At 48.1% G+C, this 22591-nt stretch overlaps 3 protein-coding genes across 3 annotated transcripts; all 3 read right to left on the bottom strand.

Moving 5' to 3' along the window:
- Positions 1 to 969: 969 nt before the first annotated feature.
- On the bottom strand, positions 970 to 4668 carry TREMEDRAFT_58033 (uncharacterized protein; the record flags this gene model as incomplete). Its single annotated transcript, XM_007001051.1, has 7 exons — positions 970 to 1048; positions 1230 to 1324; positions 1368 to 2206; positions 2293 to 2372; positions 2631 to 2754; positions 3505 to 3792; positions 3843 to 4668. The coding sequence occupies 7 exons, from the start codon at positions 4666 to 4668 to the stop codon at positions 970 to 972; spliced, it is 2331 nt and encodes a 776-aa protein (XP_007001113.1).
- Positions 4669 to 6190: 1522 nt separating this feature from the next.
- Positions 6191 to 8048, bottom strand: TREMEDRAFT_58032 (uncharacterized protein; the record flags this gene model as incomplete). Its single annotated transcript, XM_007001050.1, has 5 exons — positions 6191 to 6291; positions 6428 to 6926; positions 7056 to 7126; positions 7168 to 7819; positions 7923 to 8048. The coding sequence occupies 5 exons, from the start codon at positions 8046 to 8048 to the stop codon at positions 6191 to 6193; spliced, it is 1449 nt and encodes a 482-aa protein (XP_007001112.1).
- Positions 8049 to 15049: 7001 nt separating this feature from the next.
- Positions 15050 to 15523, bottom strand: TREMEDRAFT_58030 (uncharacterized protein; the record flags this gene model as incomplete). Its single annotated transcript, XM_007001049.1, has 2 exons — positions 15050 to 15294; positions 15382 to 15523. The coding sequence occupies 2 exons, from the start codon at positions 15521 to 15523 to the stop codon at positions 15050 to 15052; spliced, it is 387 nt and encodes a 128-aa protein (XP_007001111.1).
- Positions 15524 to 22591: the final 7068 nt, after the last annotated feature.

The following is a 22591-nucleotide window of genomic DNA, read 5'->3' as shown; positions in this document are numbered from 1 at the left end:
GCGTGTAGTTGACTGCAAAAACCGGTCACACACGGATCTTGGTCTAAACTGGTTTCAGGATAGAAGAGAACTAGAAGCTTAACTTGAGTCTTCTAATCAGAGGAGAAACTTGGAGTAGAGAAGTGGTGGAGAGGAACGAATGATTTCTCGCCTCCCCCGCTATCTGGCTTGGCTTTTTTCGCCACTTCGACTTCAAGGTTTCTCGAGATGTGTTTGCCCGCCCCAGTTGATGACTACAATCAAACCGATCAAGGACGTTGATGTTTGTTCAAATCCCTCACTCGTCCACATGCACAAAAGGATCAGTGGAATATGAAATGCTGTTGTGCAAGCTAGTCAGAGGTTGTAAGTAAAACAAGATCGGGGAAGTAATTCTCCTGGTAGTCCGCAGTGTCAAGATGATCAAGGTGAAATCACTCATAAACGTTGAGTCACCACTTGTTCTACATTGCTATCTCTGATCTGACATTGTTATGACCTCAATCCTCCAGGGAAGACGTTTATGAAATGCATGAAGCCACAAAGGTGGCTCTGACTGCGCAAGAGACAGAGATGTCTATGTACACGCGGCGGGATGAAAAACTCTGAAGCAAATCTTGGTGAGACGACCTTGCAGGGAAAACCCTACCGCACTATCAAGAGTGAAATCCGTGAGTGAGGCATGAACATCTGTAGGAGGATGTGTGAGCAAAGGGAAGGGGGGTTACAGGGGAATATCAGAGGTAATATGAACAATCATGAGAAATGAGGTAAGAACAGAACAAGGGGAATGTACTGTGGTGGAGCTTCAATGGAGAGACACGCACGCACGTCACATCCTCCGATATCCTCACAGAAATGCACTTCTCCGGGATCCATTGAGCAATAGGCAGAGAGTCATGGATACTTGAGAAGCCCTGGGAAACAAACAAGAGGGTGGGAGACTATCCCGGGAAGTAATCAGGAGTACGGCTTCCTAAGGATCCTGATCTAGTCCGCCTTGCTGGCAGCAAGCGCTTGGACATCTCCACTACCCAATGTTTCACCGAGGGCTCTTTCCAATTCCATTCTTCGGTGTCATGGAGATCTACTATATTTCTGAATTTATCGATTGATCCTCCGTCGTATGTCAGGGTCCTTACCAGATGGGGTCTTCGATTAACAAGGGGCGGATACTGTCTTGTTGAGGTTGGAGGAGAGGGTGATGTTGTGGGATTCAGTATGCTCTGAGATGGGTTGGATGGGCTCACAGACAACTGAGCAAAGGCTGTGCTAGAATATCCAGGCAATTCTGCGTGGGTGAGCGGTTGAGGACAGACCTCACCGTCTCCGGTCTTAAAGGATGCTACATGATTCTGAGTCATGGGGTCTCTGCCAGGGTTACACACTGCAGCTATGTCTCCTGGGTCATCTGTTTCTGTGTCTGAGGTTCTCTGTTGCCCAGTAATAGTAGTGATATTGGGTGGGGAGAACCCTGTAAGCGTTTTTGTCACAACACAACTCCCTGAGTCTATTTGAGTGGTTCTGACTGGTGGTGCTGATTCGGTGGTGGGCTCCTCCACACCATTCTTCCTCCGCCTTCTCCCTGGTCTATGTGTACTCTTTCTTCCTCCCAAGACCACATGAGGATGAGGAGGGGTAGAAGACCCCACTTCTTCACCTTGAGAGCAAGGGAGTTGTGATCGCTGGGAACCTGGTGCCCTCGTAATAGCCTCATCCACTCTTGAACTGTCATTTAGCGGCACCAGAGCAGTGGTTCCCTGACCTTGTTCAAATGGCTGGGTATGGCTGCTGGAGATCAGTTGTTCCAATCCCAGTTCCAGGGTCACTTGGGAATGTTCTTCTTCCTTTACCACTTTGGGTTCACCCTCCCCATGGTCTCTTCCCCCAGTGGCCAAGGGCCCCTGAGAGCTACACGGTTCCGACTGACCATCACTTTCCGGTCTTCTTTTCTTGCCGTGTTTGGTTCTTTTGCCCGTGGGAGTTACTTTAGGTGGACTATTTATCGTCATAGGGTGAGGTGTCTCCACCTCTTCAATCGCAGGGAGAGGTGGAGTGGACACTGAGGCTTTCGTGGCATTCTCACCAGACTCTGTGGGATATTGCCCACCCCACGTGCGCTTCTGCATGGCCACAGCTGGGGGATGGGAGTTGCGGGTTAACCCTAGAACGCTGGTGCCTCGTGTAGCAGGGTGCAAATCTAGACGATAGAAGTCCAGGTGGACCACTGAGGGCTGGCTTTGAGACACTCATGATGCTAGCAATCCTGATACTGACTGATAAGTGCCAGCATGGTTGAGGCACTGAACTCACATATTAATCGATTGTTCTGTTCAAAGTCCTCCAGTATCTCTGAGTAAAGAGTCTTCATTCGGGTATCCCCTGTCTTTGATCTTTCCTTCAGTCCATCACTCCAATTGCTCAGAGTTCGCAACCTGATCTTAAATGATGTTGGCTGGTTGTGCACTTGCTGAGAGAGGAGAGAGCCCACACAGGACAGTGCTGCAGTTGCCCAGCGACGCCACTTAGCCGCTATACCTGCAGAGGATATCAAATGAAAGTATACCTGTTGTTCCAGCATCTGGGCACCATTCAGGATTGTTTCGTAAGAGATATCAGAAAGAACTTCTTGACAGTTGTGTAGCACTGACTGCAACTGTTGGGAGTTGATGACAGGCTTCCAAGGAAGGTGTGCTGGAGTGTACGGGAGAACTTTGATGCTGGGATCCGAAGGAGCCGGGAGAAGGTAGTATTTTACGTCTTGCGGATGGTATTCTGAGTAGTCAGCGTGTACCCGCCCATCACTTCGAGCCTCGTCAGACACTGGGGCGTAGTATAGGGTTACTTCGGACTGAGATGACAGAGGGGGTAAGAAATTGTGTGACTGAGCAGTTGTTGACTTTGAGTCAAGCGTCTTCAGTATGGCAGTCACTTCCTCTGTCAGTGTCTGGGTGCAGTCAATGATTGTTGATAAATGATGAGATGAGAATTGTGTTGACTGAGTGATTGAGTTGAAGTCCTTATATTTGTCTGATCCTCTAATATGGGCTGCAGAGGGAGGAAGGGTAAAGAGAAGAGGAGAGAGGGGGAAGGGGGGAAACACACGAAGGCTAACAACTAAGTAAGTTGAACTCCGTACGTAAATATCCCACCCTTCCCTTGTCCCTGATAGAAGGTGCAAAAGTGATACTACTGGCACATATCCCAAGAGATCGTTCTATCTATCTATTCACATTGTTGAGATTTTGCATAAAGTGATAAGACCCAGAGATTCTACTGGCCACATGCAACTAGTTGTGCCATAACAACTCTATGAGGTAGTAGACTACAGCTCTCTCAAGATGCATTATACACACTGCGTTAAGACGTGAATCGTTCCTTCCGACACGAACCTCTGGTCTTCGGGGGCGAATGTTCATCCGGGAAAGTTTCGGATGGTGAGACTTGCAAGGCTCCGAGAGAACGCCGGCTTCTGTACCCGCAAGTCTTTTGCAATTGCCCAACAGGGGTCCAAGGGCCACTTACCCACATTGTTGTCAGAAGTCCCTTCCCCATTGACTCCATGCGACAAAGGAGCCGAAAGGTACCAATCATCCCTGCGAGCCACATCCCGCACCTCCGTGCGTGTCCATTCATGGTACGGATGAAAGGCACTAAGCACACTCTCAGCAGAGACTGGTAAGTTAGGCTTGGAACTTGAAGGTGCTGCTGCATGGTGATCTTGAGAATTGCTCCGTGACGATACAGGTCTTGGGACCAGGTACGCCTCGGCAGATTTCTTCCTATTCATGGCTTTGGTAGCTTTTTTTTCAACTAAATATGAGTGAGCACTGTCTGTGGTGTACCAGCAATCAGACACATACCATAATCTCCATAAGCTTTGTCATAACCATCTACTTCCTGTAGAAGAGTTGTTAGACGCTTAATATACGGGAGTGCCTTGTCACCAAATATTCCCAATTCTGTTTGGACACGTCTGGTCATGTCCTCTTTCCACATCTTCAAGCCTGCGCCTGCCAATGAAGCAGTCTCAGGATCTACAGAATGTGACAAGCGGACCTGGTGGCAGCGCGCAAACTTTACAGAATCTAGGTATTCCTCCAAGTCACTCATTGCTAGGGGGTTCTTTGTGGACACAGCGTCTGTGCCAAGCGGCCCCTGCCAATCGCGCCACACCTCCAAGCCAAAAACATTTGACATCCGCTCTAGGGCCTCTTCCAAACAAAGAGCAATCTGCCTCTCTTTTTCTTTTATTGAGGAGGGTAGATCAACTGGACGCCATGCTGAGATTCCAACAACATGAGGAAACCGCGGATTCCCTTCAGGGTCAATCATCCAAGCTATTGTCTCGGTGTCCAGAAAGGGGCTGGATTGCTGAAAGCTTTCGGCTGCTGGGCTGCACAAGTCTCCTGTGGGTGGCGCTTCAGAGGAGCCGTAGTCACCGAAGCTCTGGGAGAAGGAAGAGGCTGGCGTGTCCAGGACGTCAGAACTTTCACCGCTCAATGGCACGACATGCAGAGTCTTCAAAAGATCATCAAGTTCACTCTGCGTCTGGTTTGAGTACCAGTCTTGGGGTTGAGGAAGTTCGGCGGTAACTCCACCAGGGAAGCCTGAGGGCTTTGAGAATAAAGCATAATTTCCGCTACCCTCGTGTACACCAGGGATGCCAGGTGGCCGTGGTTTACGCATGCTAAGAGATTGTTGAGTACAAGTGCGGTCAGTCTGATGAGATAACCCAGAAGGAATGACACTTAAGCTGAAGAGAGTGAGGGGATACAAGTCCCCAGATCAACAGAACTGGACTTGAGTGAGTTTCTGTTACGGGGTAACAACGAATCGAGGGAACTCTATCGAGTTCGACGGATTAGGACAGAGGAAAGCGGGAGTTGGAGGCAGTGCTGCAGTAGGTAGGGACGGGTTTTCCCCTTTCGAGATTTTCCCCACTGGGTTTGCTCAAAGCGGTTTTTCACCTGTCCGAGTATGTACATGGACGCTTGCAGTAGGACTGAGAAAAGGAGACGGATACCTGTAGACAGTATATAGTACAATCAGCAAAGTACCAACTTTGCTGATTCTTCAATATCATTCTTTGGCTACATCGATTGCAGAGGAGACACGATCCATTAGCACCAGAGCCCCTAGACTTCCACGAGACCTCCATCGAGTTCGACCCAACCTGCGACCTAGTCGTCGTGTTTCCAGTACCGTTACAGTTTCTGACTTTCAAAACCCTCAAGGGAGGCGTGGAAGGCAACTGCAGTATGTTTGAAGGGAGGGAGAAGCTGTGTAGGAGACTATGTATCCATTGACCGGGTTTCAGCGCAAAACTGAGGACGTGTGGTACTGTATTTGAACAAAATGATACCCTGAGCAATAACAGAGGAAATCTCATGTCGCTCGGTGGATTCAGGGACGAATGTGATAACCTTTGTTTTCAGGGCTGCCATCGCTGCCATGTTACCCTAGTACTCAAGCTTTGTATCAGCCAGCACTTCCACTCATATCCACCCCTTGGACAGAGTACATGTCATATCACCCACACAAGCGTGAAGTGTTTCCGCTAGGTATCCTGCTCCACCTACGTCCGATCGATTACTCCACAATGGCTCCATCTACGAGTCACCCTATCCTCAGGTGGAGTACCTGCTTTATATGAGTACTTTTTCACCCTTCGTGAGGTTGTTAGGTCAGTCTCGGACCTTCTTCCCTTTATGCGATACAACGAGGAGAGAGCCGTTCCAGGTCTTAGGAGTGTCACACGGTCCTCTTCTTCAGCGCTTCGCCCTTCCATTCCAAGTGAAAGCGGACTTTCATCATTCAAGTCTCCACTTTCACACTTGGGATGTCCACCCACTGGGGAGAACAGCGATGAGGCTGATGCGGGTATTGTGTCTGCCCCGCGCATGACGGTGACCCCGTCATTCTGAGAGAATGTATGAGCAAAGGTGTTACGGAGTAACAACGAATCGAGAGGACTCTATCGAGTTCGACGGATTAGGACAGAGAAGAGCGGGAGTTGGAGGCAGTGCTGCAGTAGGTAGGGACGGGTTTTCCCCTTTCGAGATTTCCCCACTGGGTTTGCTCAAAGCGGTTTTTCACCTGTCCGAGTATGTACGTAGACGCTTGCAGCAGGAAGGAGACGAGGACAAGGATAGCCGTAGACAGTATATAGTACAATCAGCAAAGTACCAACTTTGCTGATTCTTCAATATCATTCTTTGGCTACATCGATTGCAGAGGAGACACGATCCATTAGCACCAGAGCCCCTAGATTTCCACGAGACATCCATCGAGTTCGACCCAACCTGCGACCTAGTCGTCGTGTTTCCAGTACCGTTACAAAAGGTGATTGCTGGCACGGTAGTGGTAGACTGTGTGATCTGGTACTCGGGTACACTACTTGTGTCACTGTCTGTCCCACACTTTCCCTGTTCATTAGTCTCCTCACAAGCTGCCGGTGAGGCTGTTTTGTCTGCCTCGTTTGTAGTGATAGACTCCTCCAGCTCAGAGGAAGTTGTGTAGTCCGTTTCCGGGTGCAGAGAGCCCTGATTCTTTGTTATGTGAACACTGGTGAGCTCATAGTCCAAAGTTGCAACTCCCCAGTACAAGTTTGCAACTCCTGCTCGGCAATTCGCTATCAGCTGGTGCTGATGCCCCTTGGTCTGCCGCTTGGAAAGCCGGGACTGATGAGGCCGTGTCTTGTCATCTGGGAATGCTGCTATACTGTTGAGTACCTCATCTATGTAGTGTGATGCGTGATTATCGGAGTGAGGACTTGTCACCCCAAGGCAGCTAGGGGAGAGTGCCAAGCGTTCAAATCTTGCCGGATTCATCGATCTTTGATGGGATGCTCTGAGGAAACTTAGAACCACAGTCCTCACCCATCTCAGCCTGATGTAAATCTCACGAAGTGGAGATGCCATAGAGATTAATGTGTCCTGAAGCGCCTGAGTTGTCTTCTCTTTGTTGACACTTGGGACATTTGAGCTGGTCAGGTCATACATCAAGTTATCAGGGGGACTGTTTGAAGCTTCATGTAGACTGTTCCCGTCATCTGTGCTATTGAGGTGACTCACACCTCTCTGTTTTGCCAAGTTGTCAGCCGGTGAATTAGACTGTATTTTATCAAAATATCTTCTGGATCTCCCTGCTGGTCAATTATCAAAAATATCTTGAACCAAGACTTACTGGTGGTTTCTGCCCAATCAGCCACAGACTCTTGTTCCAGACCAAGTCTCTGTAGTGTCACAGGGTCACAATGTTCTACCGTCCCAATTGCACTCTTCCATACTTGGAACCTTTCAGTGGACTCCTGACGGACAGCCGCATCCGGATTGTATTGCGCCCAAATGAAGTGGCGACCAATATTTCCCAAGGCAGAGACTCCCATCTCACCTACCTGAGACATGCACTGTTGTCGAATCTCTGAAGTCAGGAACATATCATACTTCTGCACTTTGTACCATGTCCAGCACTCATATGACAACCGAGCACACGCCTCAAAGCCTATATGATAGGATTCTAGGGTCCCCAACGCCAGGTCATCAATGTTCAAATGACTTTTGCTAACTCCTGTGAACAACTGGGAGCACAGGTCATCAGCTTCGGTAACTGGGTGATACGACTTCAGTGGTGGGACTGCCTCATAAAGGGCTCTCAATGTCTTGTCATCCTGTGGTAGTACAATAATAGGAAGCTCTGTTGTTTTGAGGGTGAAGCCAAGAAAGCGTCGGAACCGTGTCAACATTGGAAGAGTGGTTATGCCAAGTATCAACCTGCACGTCTTGTCACTTCCGAGTGTAAAAGGAGGAGCTCTCGTCCGAGTACTGTTTCTATCTTTCTGTGTGTGAGCCATACTTAGAGGTCTCCTGATGAAGAGAGATCTGGGTGAGATGGGGCATTCTGGGCTTGGTTTGAATTGGAGGTAGGAAGGCCATACACACATAATGGAGGGTACATAGATACTCCTCGCATCGTTGCGTGTGGTATCTCTCCGTGTATGATTTACTTCCTGCAATATGCGCACTGGACTGTCCTACACCTCCTGAAACCTCCCATGTGTCATACATCACCTATCTGCCACTTGTCAAAGTGCTTTTGCGCAATCAGACACTTGAAACGCATACCCCTGAATACCTCCACCTCCACCTCCACATGCTGGAACCTTCCACCCTTGCCTCCACCTTTACCTCCACTTGCTTATCAAGCCTCCACACTCTGGAACATTCTGTGCCTGCCTCCACCTTCCCAAAGTAGTAACTCTGGTTGATTGCTGAGTGTTAGAATAACGCCACATACGGTGTTATACGGATATTCGGAAGTGGAGCGGATGTTTATAGAATGTTCCATTCCATCTCTTTCGATGCATCTCGTTTCTTCATCGTAAACGTAAACCTCAACAGATTAACAGTCGGATAACTGCTCAAAGCTCTAACTAGTGCAATACGATTATTATCTTACGATGAGCGAAAGTCGTTCGCACGATCGTATAGTCGGCCTGGAGAGTATTCCAAAGCTCATCAGTGTCTCTGACTATCACAAGTGGAAGCTTGCGATCGAGAACTACCTACTTGTAAACGGTTGCCTCGCAATCGTACAAGGAACAGATGTCGAACCCTTTCGAAAGTATACACACGAGTTCGACGATGGTGGAAGACCCCTCGAGATCAAACGTACAGAACGTGCGGGTTCCGTCATGCCGACATCGAACGAGATCACCGGTGACAAGAAACCTCTCACAACACGTGAGGAAGACAAGTGGCAAGAATGGCGCAAACGTGAACTTCGTGCACAAGGCGCCATCATGAGTACGGTCGATAGCGGCTTACTCGTGGATGTACGATCGCATAAGACCGCATATGACATGTGGCAGTGGTTGGAGAAAGACATGCAGTTGAACACTAGCGAACACCGTACAGACGTCGAACGTCGTCTACGAAACCTTCGTCTGCCTTCGAACACGACCGCAGAGAAGATGACAAGCCATCTACAAGCTTTCAATATGTTATGGTTGGAAGCATTAGATTCAGGATGCAAGTTTGGCGATAACGCACGTACGGATTGGTTTCTCGATTCGCTTTCTTCGGATTTCAAGGTCGTACGTACATTGTTCATGAACCTACCCGAGAACGCAAAGACCTGGGCCGAAATCCGTCGTATGTATCAATCCGAGATCGCAGATCGCGGTCGAGTCATGGAAGCAGTGCAACTTACCCGATCCTCTCAAGTCAACACTACACGTATCGTACGTACAGGTGGTAGTAATCGTACGAATCGTACGGAAGAAGGAACTCAAGGATCAGAGGATTGGAAGAAGACAGTAGAGTGTCACTACTGCAAGAAGAAAGGTCATATCAAGGCCGAATGTCGCAAGAAAGCGCGCGATGATCGTCGTGGAGACAAGAAACGTGCACGTATAAGTGCCGCGCAAGCCACCGAGAACGTCGAAGATGAACCTCAAGGTGATGATTTCTGGATGGCTTCATCAGCATCCCTCGTATACGAACCGAGCGTACAGCAATCGATTGTGTCGAACAATCTCGAACCAGAATTTCTACTCGATAGTGGTGCTACACATCATATTACGCCCTATCGTGCGCTTCTTACGAACATCGAGAAGCTTCCCGGACCTGTACGATTCGGACTTGCGAGTGACAATACGACTATGGAAGCCGTAGAGAAAGGAGAAATCTACCTTATCCTATCTTCGGGTAAAGGCTTACGACTTACGGACGTTTACTATGTGCCGAACGCAAGACAGAACCTACTATCTACAGGTCTTCTTCGTAAACGTGGATGGCAAGTCGACTTCATGCAACAAGAGCTCCGTAGACAGGGCGTACACGTTGCTATGCGAGAGGATGGTGTCCTCAACTACGTACGATTCGGCTCAATGGTCCGCAAGACCAAGCCTGGAGTGATCAATACGATCACGAGTATGGGAGCTCTTCAGAGCGAACACAATCGACTAGGTCATATTGGTCGCAAGCGTATACTCGAGCTTGCACGTCAGGGGGAGCTTCGATATTCAATCGAACAGCTCGAGAACGATACGTGGCGTACAAGTGACTGTTCAGTCTGTCAAGAAAGAAAAGCTGTTCGACTCTCGAAGGACGATACATCTCCACGCGGTACACGACCTTGCGAGATGATCCATTCAGATATCTCTGGTCCTATCAAAGCTTCTGGTCAAGGAGCATGCTACATCATTACGATGTACGACGATTATTCGAAAGTCAATCGTGTAATCACGTCCGCAGATCGTAAATGGGTAATTCACTACCTTAAGGAATTCGTTACGAAAATCGAAAGACAGCTTGGAGGTGTCGTACGCTTCTTACGTACGGACGGAGGTTCAGAATACATGAGCGAGACTGCTCGACAATGGTATACGTCTTCGGGGATTACGCATCAAGTCTCTCCTCGATACACACCCGAACTGAATGGTGTGGCAGAAAGGTTCAACCGTACACTAAAAGAAATGGCAGCATCAATGCTCTCAAGTGCGACTCTCGATAATTCGTACTGGGATTTCGCTGTACGATACGCTTCAGTAATGATGATGAAGACCAGTGAAAGCAAAGATGGAGTCAATTCATGGTTTGCTCTTACGGGTCGTAAACCGAGTCTCGCGAAGTCTTTCGCATTTGGAGAACTCGTATATGTTCAAATCCCTCGAGATGTACGAGGCAAGTCTCAACTTGATATTAATAAAGGTGAACTCGCACGAGTTCTCGGTCAGGAAGAAGGAATGAGCGGTTGGGTTATACGATTCGAAGCTACTGGGACAATCGTGGTTTCTCGAGATGTACGAAGTGCTTCGGAATACACGGTACCAGCACCGATCGTACACGAACGATTACCAGCACCAATCCCAATACAACCAGCTCCCACTCCTACGCCTACGGTCGATGTACGACCTGATCCATTACCAGAACCACTTCCTGCCCCTCCACGAGCGCTTACGCCTCCTATCGAACAACCCGAACAACGTACCGAAGAAGAGCCTGCAGCTCCTGAAGATGCAGCAAATGAACAACCTCGCGATACCTTACGGCCTCTTTCGCCACCTCGTAGACATTCTGAACGAATTCGAGAGAGAGGTTTGAACGCGCAGACAACGTTCGCAATATCAGAAGTCATGATGATCTCAGCCATGTCTGGAAGCGCGACCGTACCGCAGACTGCACGAGAAGCTCTGCACGGTCACGATGCTTCACGATGGGCTGAAGCTATGGAGAAAGAATTATCAAACATCGAATCAAAGAAGACATGGGAAGAAACAGTACTTCCTGTAGGTCGTCGTGCAATAGACTCACGATGGGTGTTTGCGATCAAACACGATGCGGACGGAAATGTCATCAAGTACAAAGCAAGACTAGTTGCCAAAGGCTTTTCTCAACAGCCTGGTATCGACTTCGAAGAAACGTACGCACCCGTAAGCCGTATGGTCAGTCTTCGTTTACTTCTTACGATTGCGGCAGCGTACGATCTCGAATTACATCAAGCCGATGTAGAGGGTGCATACTTGAATGGTAAACTTCAAGAAGAGATCTACATGCGATATCCAGAAGCCATGGTTCGAAAACCTGGTTGCGATGTTCTACGATTGAAAGGTTCTCTATACGGACTAAAACAATCTGCACGAGTATGGTGGATTGAACTCGGAAATGCTCTTTCGAAGAACGGATTCGTACGACTCGAATCTGACTGGGGAATGTACTATAAGCCCTCAGATGGTCAGCAAGGACCTATAATAGTACTCGCATACGTAGACGATCTCGTCATCGCTGCACGGAACAAGACTACGATTACGAAGCTCATGTCCTATCTGAAATCGAAATGGACAATGACAGAGGTTGGAGAAATGTCACAGATCTTAGGTTTAAAGGTCGTACGAGATCGTACACGAAAGATCATACATCTATCTCAACCAGCTTATATTGAATCAGTAGCAAAACGCTTTACGGCTGCTCAACGATCGTACACGACACCTCTTCCCACTAGACCTGAAACTGTACTAGTCAACTCGCACGTTCTCAATACTTCGACTGGATATTTACAAGTAATAGGATGTCTTATGTGGATGGCCGGTGCAACAAGGCCAGATATCTGCTATGCGGTACGATATCTCGCACGATCCTCTGCGCAACCAACTCAAGCACATTACGATCTAGCTCTTCGTGTCATCTCGTATGCGGCACATTCGAAAGACCTGGGTTTGGTCTTAGGGGGAGCTATACATGGACTTGAGGGATGGGTTGATGCAGATTACGCTGGATGTACGGAAACTCGAAGGTCCACAACAGGTTACCTGTTCAAGTTCTGTCATAGTACAATCCAATGGCAATCAAGAAGACAAGCCACAGTTGCGCAATCGACTCTCGATGCGGAGTATACGGCAACTGCTGAAGCAGCTCGAGAAGCTACGTGGTTACGAACATTGCTTTCGGAACTCGGTATGCGACAAGGATGTACGATTCTACACTGTGATAACCAAGGAGCAATACTACTTGCTAGTAATCCTGGTACGCACGCTCGTTCGAAACATATCGATGTGAAACACCATTATATTCGGAACAAAGTGCACGATGGTGAACTCAAACTCGAATACGTACAATCAGAACTGCAGAATGCGGACTTCCTTACGAAGGTGTTATCGCGCGAGAAACATAGAGAGAACTGCCACAGAGTGAATCTGAAGTCAATGCGCCACGAAACTTTCTCTGTCTCTTCAACCTTCGTTCTCGATTCATCCTCCTTCGCTTTCGATCTCGATCTCGACATGGTGGATAGCCGACAAACAAACAAGGAATACATTGTTCAAAATGGGTTCATTGCAATCACGGGATGTGACGATTGCGTACGAAAACACAAGACATGTATCTTTCTAAAGAGGGAGGATGCTAGGGAGAATGGTAGAGAACATGGTGGAAAGGCGTTGTATAAGTGTTCAGAATGCACTAGAAGCGGTCAGAAGTGCATGGTTGCTGGAGAAGATGTTAGCAAAACTGGAGGTGTAGAAAGGGCTGGGGATATTCATCCTCCTGCGGTTGTGATTGCGACTCCTGCGATCAACACGACTCCTTCGGTCCCTGCGACGATCCCTTCGATCCCTACGGTACCTACGCTTCCCACGCTTCCTACCATTAATCTCTCGAAACGTAAGGCAATTGTCCTGTATTCACCTTCACCTGAACCCACGGAACTTTCGGAACCTACGCTTTCGGAACCTACGTCTACGGAACCGGCGGAAACTTTCACACTGGAACCTTTGGATCAATCAGTAGATCGATCAGATCAATCAACGGATCAATCAGCAGATCAATCATCTACGTCTTCGGAAGCGTCTACGGAAACGTCTACGTCCACGATCGAACCTACTGCTGAAGTCTTAGAACGTATCAACCACGAACTTACGGATCTGCTTAATCGTCCTGATCTGAAACATTATGGTCGACTTAAGAAGGTAATTCGCGATCTTAGGTGGATTCATCTTAAACTTTCCAATTGATAACATACGGTTATACGATTGTACGGTTCATGGTTAAACGGTCATACGGTCTACGGTTCACGGTTCACGGAATAATCTCTATCGTTCACGGAATGAACTTCACGGTTCACGGTTACGGTCTTATCATTATACATATATCGTTTAGTTGGATTTCCTGGTTTGCCAACTCGACATCTTTAATTACACACTGTCCAGGGTATTGATGTGTGTCCGACTTCCCTTTCTTTCTTTTCGACTTACGCTGTTCCTCGGTTCCCTTCATATCACTATCACCCTCTACACTGATTCCATTATTCGTCTTATTCGTCCATTCGTGATCTCTCGTTCATCACTGTTCACATTCCGTACGACATCGCGATCCTTTCTCACTGTTCACATTCCGTACGACTTCCTCTCTCTCTCACTTGCTGGAATATTGGAATATGGCGTTAGGGGGAGTGTTAGAATAACGCCACATACGGTGTTATACGGATATTCGGAAGTGGAGCGGATGTTTATAGAATGTTCCATTCCATCTCTTTCGATGCATCTCGTTTCTTCATCGTAAACGTAAACCTCAACACTGAGCAATCATCCATAGTCCGGAACATTCAGTGCCTGCCTCCACTTTCCCAAAGTAGTAATTCAGCCTGCTCGCTGAGCAATCATTCCCACGTTTGCGCTTTCTAGTTTATTCCGTAGACATGTTGAGCAACCTGCTTGATGGGGATAAATACCCCCTCAAAACAGGTTGTTCCCCACCTATGGATCTTGTGTCAATCCAGTCAGTCCCAGCCTGACATCTTGCAGTCCCCTCAGTCCCTTGTTACCCTCTGTATACTCCTCAAGCTCTACGAGCCAGAGACAAGTATTGGGTTACAGCCCCATTCCAGTCACCTTGCCTACCCTCTGGGGATTAGACCCCGTCCGTGACACCATGTCTGCTTTTCCCCCAGATCGCCTACATGAGTAGTGCAAGTGGTATGCATACACTGTGGTGGGCATCTCCTACACTTGGAAACAGCAATCAATGCCTAGGTATACTGTTCCTTTGATGAATGACATAAGAAGGGCAGGACTCATCACTTGCTTCCAGATGTTAAGCATCTGAAATAGGCTAAGTTTGATAGTTGGACTTGATAGAAGAAGCATGGTAGGAATGCAGGATATATTGTACATACAAAATACTACTGTACAGTATTGGAGAGATTTACCGTGTCCTACTGTACCAATTGGACTTTGATCAAGGGTTCCCTCATCCTGCAACATCCCTATTGCCATATGTCAGATTGTGCATTGCCCACAAGTACAGTGAGGGACGTAAAACGGCCCCGAAGAATATGGAGCGTCACCAACCATCTTGCTGTCCTTGCTGTACATCTCCTCTCCCGAGACATATAGATTCGAGCCAGTTACACATCCATCATCGAGCATGTTCCCGTCATCCTCTGGTTCCAAGTCGAGGGGGACAGGTGGCGCACGACCATCCACCCTCGTTGTATCAAAGGTACTGAATGTGTTCCGACGAGGGGCACCTACCTTGCCAAGCTGTTTGAGAGCCAACAGTGACTCGAAAGATCAGGCCCGTGGTGGCAAGGTATCCAGTGATGGACTTTCGAAGTTTATCCCTGAGCTCTTCAGTGGTGTTTGGGCAGCATGACTCTCTGGAGGGACCAAACCAGAATTCTGTTCACTCATTGAGACAGTATCTGGCTCAGGATCATGGACTGTTCCCTGTCCAACCACACACCAGTCACACAGACCTTCTTCCGGAGGACCGCAAGTTGAGCCAGAATTTGAGCTGTTTTGGTCCTTATCATGATCTGTTGTAATCACAGCCTCTGCAAGCTCCACCATTGAGGGATCATCATGTGGTGAAGATTGACTGCTCTCAGAGTCAGGGAACTCACTGTGGACTGGGAATGTGTGTGTCTTATCAGATCCTGACCCCTCATTGGTAGTCAAATGATTCAGGGGCTTCTCTGTGTTGAACACCAGGTCTTCTGTTGATGGTGTAGCTGAACTGTGAACCTCAGAAGCAGTGTTGGACATATCAGTAGATTTGCCGGCTGGTATGATATCCTGCCGTTCCTTGACACACATAGATGGCCCAGATGTAGTGTAATCTTCGAAAGACCTGGCAGAGCCTCTGGCAGGTACTCGCTTGCTTTTCTTTGACTTGAATTTCCTCAAACGTGGTTTGTCCTCATGTTGAGTCCTCTCTATACGCTGTTGCTGTATGATCCAGGATATGGGAAGTGTGAGAAGACTCTTCAAGCTTGGAGTCTGACTATAAAGCCAATACGAGATGACAAGTACCCGACGGAGATAGGTGATACGCCCATGTGTCCTCTTAATGCGGCAAACGCCGCCTAACTTATCATAAGTACCTACATTCTTCCTGTTGTCTCCTCATCACTCTCAATTAGTGCTGAGCAAACAACAGGTATGTCCATGCATCACTCTCAATTAGTGCTGAGCAAACAACAGGTGAACAGAACATTCGATTCCGTCGTGGTAACGTCTCCTTCGTCAAACCGGAAGAACCAAGAAGACATCAGTTCCCGTTCTCCTTGACGACTTCACCTCTCATCTGCTCTCAAAGCATTGAGTGATCAACCTCAACTCACAACCTCCATTTTCCTCTGCTCTCATCAGCTATCATCCGTATTCACCCAATCTTATCATTATGTCATCTGCAACTGTCAAAGACGAACGGAAGCTCTCCAGTCGGGACAACTTTGCACTATGGGATAGGGCTCTTCGGGTTGCCCTAGGAAGTGCTGGTCATATCTCTCACATCCTCATTGAGTCTTCCACACTCCTTGATGAAGTCCGCTCTCGATACCCCCTCTCTACTCCCCCAACAACCACTGAACGATCAAAGCGACTGGTAGCCGAATTCAATCTGAAGAAAGACCAAGCAACTGCCTTTTCTATCCTCTATGGGAGTCTCACGGAGACTGTACAAAACAAGCTACCAAATGAGAAAGCCGACTTCGCCTCTCCAGATCCCCGTGCGCTTTATATTCATATTGTCAAGAAATATGGTGCCAGCAATGGTTCTCGCCAAGCTGAACCTTGGGGATCAATCTTTGGTGATACCATTCCTGAGAACGATGATCCTGAACCTCACCTTACCACAATTCGTTCTCACATTGCTGAAATCACTGCGGCTGCCGCCTCCCTCAGTGTGAAGGACTTCGCCGACAGTGTTGGGGCATATGCAGCAATCCGGAAACTGCGATCCTCCTATGGCATGCTAGCCTCTACCTTCTATCAAGGTGCAACAGCTCATACACTCACACTTGATGAGGTCATTGATAGGGTTTCAGAGGAGCATCGTCGCCGAGAGAACAAGGGAGAGTCAGTGAACGAGCATGGATTAGTGGTGGCCAGGAAGAAGCCAGTGGAGTGGAAGAAGCCAGTAGAGTCTAAGAGTTGTCAATATCACCCCAACGCGACTTCACATGCTACTGAAGAGTCTAGAAACAAGGGGAAGAGTGGTACGGACGAGGGGAACAAGAAAAAGAAGGACAAACAGATGGGAAAGGCAATGAAGGCAACTGTAGGACCCAGGGAAGACTCCAACGCTTCTAGTGATGAGGAAACCACAAGACAATCTCTTCTCTCCACCAAATTTGCCTTCAGAGCTGAAGAACTCGGTAACACCTTCATCATTGACAGCGGCGCTACCTCTCTCTTTGTCAAAGACAAACATCTCCTATCGAACCTTAGACCTCTCCCATCCCCAATCACAATCTCAATCGGCAATGGTCAGACAGTCATGGGAACCCATTCTGGACGACTGTCTTTCAAGAATGTTTTCTATGATCGTTCTATCTATGTCCCAAACATGGCATTCAACCTCCTGTCAACACAACGACTTGGGTCAAAGGGGAATGACCATGAGTGGAGGTTCTCAAAAGCCAAAGGTGCGCGTCTGGTAAATGAGGAAGGAAGAGTAGTTCTACAAGGTCACTGGTCAAAAGGGCTATGGGTAATTGATGAAGAACCGGTACGGCAACTCTCCTCTACCCACATTGCTCTCAAAGCGCAGGAAGGGGCTGATAAAGAAGATCATCTCCTCCACTGGCATCGACGGCTAGGTCATACAGATCAACGGAAGGTGTGGGAGCTTGGGAGAGCAGGAAAGCTCGGAACACTCAGAAGCTGGTCAGAAACGTTCTCGCCCACTGAATGCACCTATTGTCTTCAAGGAAAAGCGACTCGATCTCCCTCTTCACCAAACACTCGCCGAGCAACTAAACCTCTTGTCAGGGTCTCAGTCGATCTCTGGGGACCTGCAACCACAGTGTCCGGAGAGGGATTCAAATACTTCCTAACCTGCTATGACAATCACTCAAAGTATGTGCATGTTACACCGCTTCGTTCCAAGGCAGCAACTTTTGAAGCTCTCAAGACATACATCAACTTGGCTGAGAACCAAATCAACTGCACGGTCAAGGCACTCCTCTCTGATCAAGGAGGAGAATTCTCGAGTATCCAAATGAGGACATGGTGCCAGCTCAAAGGCATTGAACACCTACACACTCCTACCGCTGCCCATAACCAAAATGGGAGAGTAGAGAGAATGCACCTTACCCTTCTCAACGATGTCAGGACCTGTCTCCTTGATGCTCGGCTTGACAAGATGTACTGGGTAGACGCACTCAAGTATTCAGTATACAATCGCAATCGCCTCCCTGACAGGAAGGGAATCTCTCCTTTGGAGAAATTCAAACCCGACACGGATAGTAGAATCAACTACACACAATTCTGGTCATTTGGCCAACACTGCATCTTCAGAAAAGCGTCTCAGCAATCAAAGTTAGAATCAAGAGGAGAGCTTGGTCGGATTATAGGATATGGACCTACCGGTGATTTTATCATCCTCACAGAAGCTGGCAAGATCACGATCAGTGGGGATGTGACTGTGCGTCACTTATCGTCCGTCGAAACAAGTACTGGCTGTCACAATGACACTGCAATTGTAGAAGAGTCAGAACTAAACTCACATGATACACCCATCATTTCTCCTCCCTCTGAGAGGACTAGACGAACAGACCTAAACGAACCCGACCAGGATCCATCTGGCCAAGTGTCACTATCCGTCCAACCAGAATCCTCAAGAACTCAACTCTGAAGGAGAACAAGTGGTAGAAATGTCGCATCGCCGACACAGAGGATGGGTAGAGGAGCCTTACTCCCGAGAAGGTGCACCAAGCCCAGAACCACTACCTAATGAGGGGAATGATGGATCAAACACTAGAAGAGATGAATCTCGCCGATCTAATCGGCTTGCTGGGGAACAACCCAGTCACACACCACTGCATGATATTAATATGAACTACCGCCTCTCTGCTTTTGAACATGCGCTATCAGCGCAAGTCCTCACAAATCCTCAAACATATCAGGAAGCACGGAATTCCGCCGATTGGGAGGATTGGAGAATAGCGATGGAAGAGGAAATGTCAAAGATGAACAGATATGGTGTCTGGGAAGTCATCCCCAACAATGGACAGCGAACTCTGTCTGGGAAGTGGGTTTATACTCGGAAGATTGATGGGAACACCGGAAAGCCAAGCGCATACAAAGCAAGATTGGTTGTCCGAGGATTCCAACAAATATCAGGACGAGATTATGATGAGTTGTTTGCATCCGTGACCCACAAAGCATCATTTCGAGTATTCCTCTCAATTGTCAACTACATGGGTTGGCACTGCGACCAGATGGATGTCATTGGGGCTTTCTTGAAAGGCGACATTGATCGCGACATCTTTGTCAATCCGCCTGAAGGTAGTGATATACCTGCTGGATACATTCTACACCTAAGAAAGTCATTATACGGACTAAAACAATCACCACACCTCTTCAACAAGAAACTACGTCAATTCCTTGTCCAACTCGGTTTCACTTCCTGCTTAGCTGATCCATGTATTTATTCCTACAACAAGAATGGAGTGCGGTTCATGATATCGGTCCATGTGGATGATATGCTTGTGGCTAGCAACAATCGTGTCGAACTTGACAAGCTCAAGGCAAAGATTCATGAAGAACTCGAGTGTAAAGATCAAGGGCCAGTATCATACTTCCTTGGGATCAACATATATCGAGATCTTGCAAATAGAAAAATGTACCTCTCTCAGGAGCACTACATCGAAGCAATACTTGACAAGTTTGCTGAGAATGGGAAGCCATGTAGAACAATTCTACCAGTCAACCTCAAGCTAGTAGAAGCAACCCCAGAGGAGATCAAGGAAGCTCAACACAAGCCATTCCCTGCACTTGCTGGCTCCCTCCTCTACATTGCCACCATCACACGCCCAGATATTGCCTACGCCGCAGGTCTTCTCTGTCGCTTCATCAGCAAATGGTCCCTTACCCACTGGAGGGCAGCCAAACATCTTCTTCGTTATCTCAGAGGGACCTCTGATCTGGCACTCACGTTCGATGCAACTGCTGGTAAACGCGCACTTCTAGGATGGGCAGATGCAGATTGGGGTGGATGCCTGGATACCCGAAGGTCTACCACAGGCTTTGTCTTTAGTACCTATGGGGGGATCGTCTCCTGGAAGAGTCGGCGACATCCTACAGTTGCTCTCTCAACAACTCAAGCGGAACTTCTAGCATCAACAGAGGCGGGGAAGGAGGCAGTCTGGCTGAGACAACTACTGGCAGATCTTGAACTTGGTCCAGCTGATGGGGAACCAGTCGAGATTCTGAATGATAACAACGGGGCAATTCAGCTTGCCAAGCATCAGCACGGTTTCAAATTGAACAAAGCATTTGATATGAGAGCTCAATGGATCCGAGAACATCAAGACGCACGGATTATACAGCTTAGATATACCAATACCTCCTCAAACCGTGCCGACCTGTTGACCAAATCAACAACTGCTGAACGGACTCGACAACTTAGAGATCTACTAGGACTCAAACAACGTGATCCAGGTGATAGTAGGAGGAAGAAAGAGGACATCTGCGCGAGGGGAGGCGACGGAGATAGGTGATATGCCCATGTGTCCTCTTAATGCGGTAAACGCCGCCTAACTTATCATAAGTACCTACATTCTTCCTGTTGTCTCCTCATCACTCTCAATTAGTGCTGAGCGAACAACAGGTATGTCCATGCATCACTCTCAATTAGTGCTGAGCGAACAACAGGTGAACGGAACATTCGATTCCGTCGGTACCGTGTGGGAGACTTGATTGGTTGCATTGATTACGGTCATCATGATCTCCGATACCGTGGGACACTCACGCCTTGGAGGTTCACTTGGGGCATCGAGTGGTAGTCGCTTGTCTCCGTGTTTCGAGATGATGTATCTTCTGTGTTTATCCCGTTCTCTACCCTCATTTGTGTGACCACTAATAGTACTCCCTGGTGAGGGCAGCAAAGTTATTGTAGTCATTTGGGATGAGGATCTGTGTTTTGATTGTTTCTCCTTGTGTTTGAAAAATGTATCTGCTCCAGTCAGCAACTAACTGGGCGCAGAAGTAATCATGCTTACCCAATTGTCTCTCAAAACCCAGAAGATCTTGAGCATTGTTGTCAAATGGGGATACATGGATACAAGTCTTCACTCCATCCTGGTATTCACTGATGTGTCTGTTGGCTAGTGCTGAGATTTGGGCCTCTGGGTTGTAACATGCCACCAGGTCTGTTATGAGCAGTGCATATCTCAAGGCCTCAGACATTTTGAAGTCCTTCCTCTTGTAAGCCTTCGTCAGTGCAGAAGTCATCTGTGCGGTCGTGCTCTTATACTGCTCTACGTTATTCGTACAACCGAGCTCTTCCGGTGAACATCGCTGCACGACTCGCCCCTGAGGCATCACCCAGCGTATCGCGGTGGTCATAAAGCCGGTATCTAATGGTTACACGACCTCAGGGCCAATAGGGACCGGACGGGGTCCATATGGGCCGTCCGGGCCCGTCCGGTGTAACCAAATCTTCCGTGCCACGTGAGCCGGCGTCGGCCGACGTCGGCCTACGATCGCTTTTTACGATTGACTTTCGATTTCAACAATCAACATTGTTTGCTTCATGCAATTACTGAAAGTCTTCGACCTTTGCATGTAATGATGAGACAGTCATGGCATGTGCATACATTGATCAACTATTTGCTACAAAGTTAACCCCCATCTTCATCCAACTCCTCTAACATGGTTTGATCATGGCCATGCGTATCCTTGTCTGACACCCCGGCACCTGAGCCACTCGCGTTCGACGTTTGACGATCTAAATCGTTGGGAGTGGACAAGCGACTACTTTCTGAAATCTGACGAGACTTCCCTCGCTTTCCGGAGCCTTGAGCAGATCGAAGACGTTGTTCAAAAGTCTGAGAATGTTTGCGTTGCGATCGTAAGTTCCGCGCAGGACCAGAGGTAGCAGCCGCAGCAGCAGGATCGGTATTCAGCTGTCTATTTGCAGCGTCATCCATCGTGATATCCAATGTCAGTGCTGTACACAATAATGAGTGATAAAAAACATACCTTCATCGTTCCAGCCCGCACTGAGTCCTGTAAGTTGTCCGTGTTCCAACACCGGCGAGGGAAGAAGGGTAACCGCGGTACGGCGACGACGTGAGGAAGGATCGTCGGTGTCCAACACATTAGCAGCTACTGCAGCGTTAAGCTGCTGAACAAGTGCACGCCCGTCCCGAGTAAGGGGACCCAAAGCCGACAAAATGACCTGAGGTGGAATCGGGGTATCAATGGTCGCTTTTCATTTAGCATAGCACACACAATTGTTAACTGGTACTTACCAAAGCCACTGACAATTGCTTCTAATCCTTCGAGCTTGGCAACAAGGTTAGAGGCCAATGACGCATCTAGAATTTCTTCTTCTAATACATTCTTCCCAAAATCACAATTGCTCGTTCCTCTTGCACGGCACTCAGCACAGCTTGATTGTGCTTTCTCACTGACGGTTATGCAACCGAAGGATACGGCATCCTCACGATTTATTCGATTTTGGCAATGTGAACACATTGCCACGCCGGAACGAATGATAGATTGGGGGCCACACACGATGTTGTGCGCCAGACGGTGACGCTTAACCTAATTTCATTGATTAGTATTGTTCTGGTCGAGTTTTAACATAAGAAGTTCAAGCTC

Source organism: Tremella mesenterica, assembly GCF_000271645.1.
Source record: "Tremella mesenterica DSM 1558 unplaced genomic scaffold TREMEscaffold_1, whole genome shotgun sequence".
In the NCBI taxonomy this organism is placed as follows: domain Eukaryota; kingdom Fungi; phylum Basidiomycota; class Tremellomycetes; order Tremellales; family Tremellaceae; genus Tremella; species Tremella mesenterica.
The sequence above is the reverse complement of the archived record's forward strand: the minus strand, read 5'-3'. Positions and strand labels throughout refer to the sequence as shown.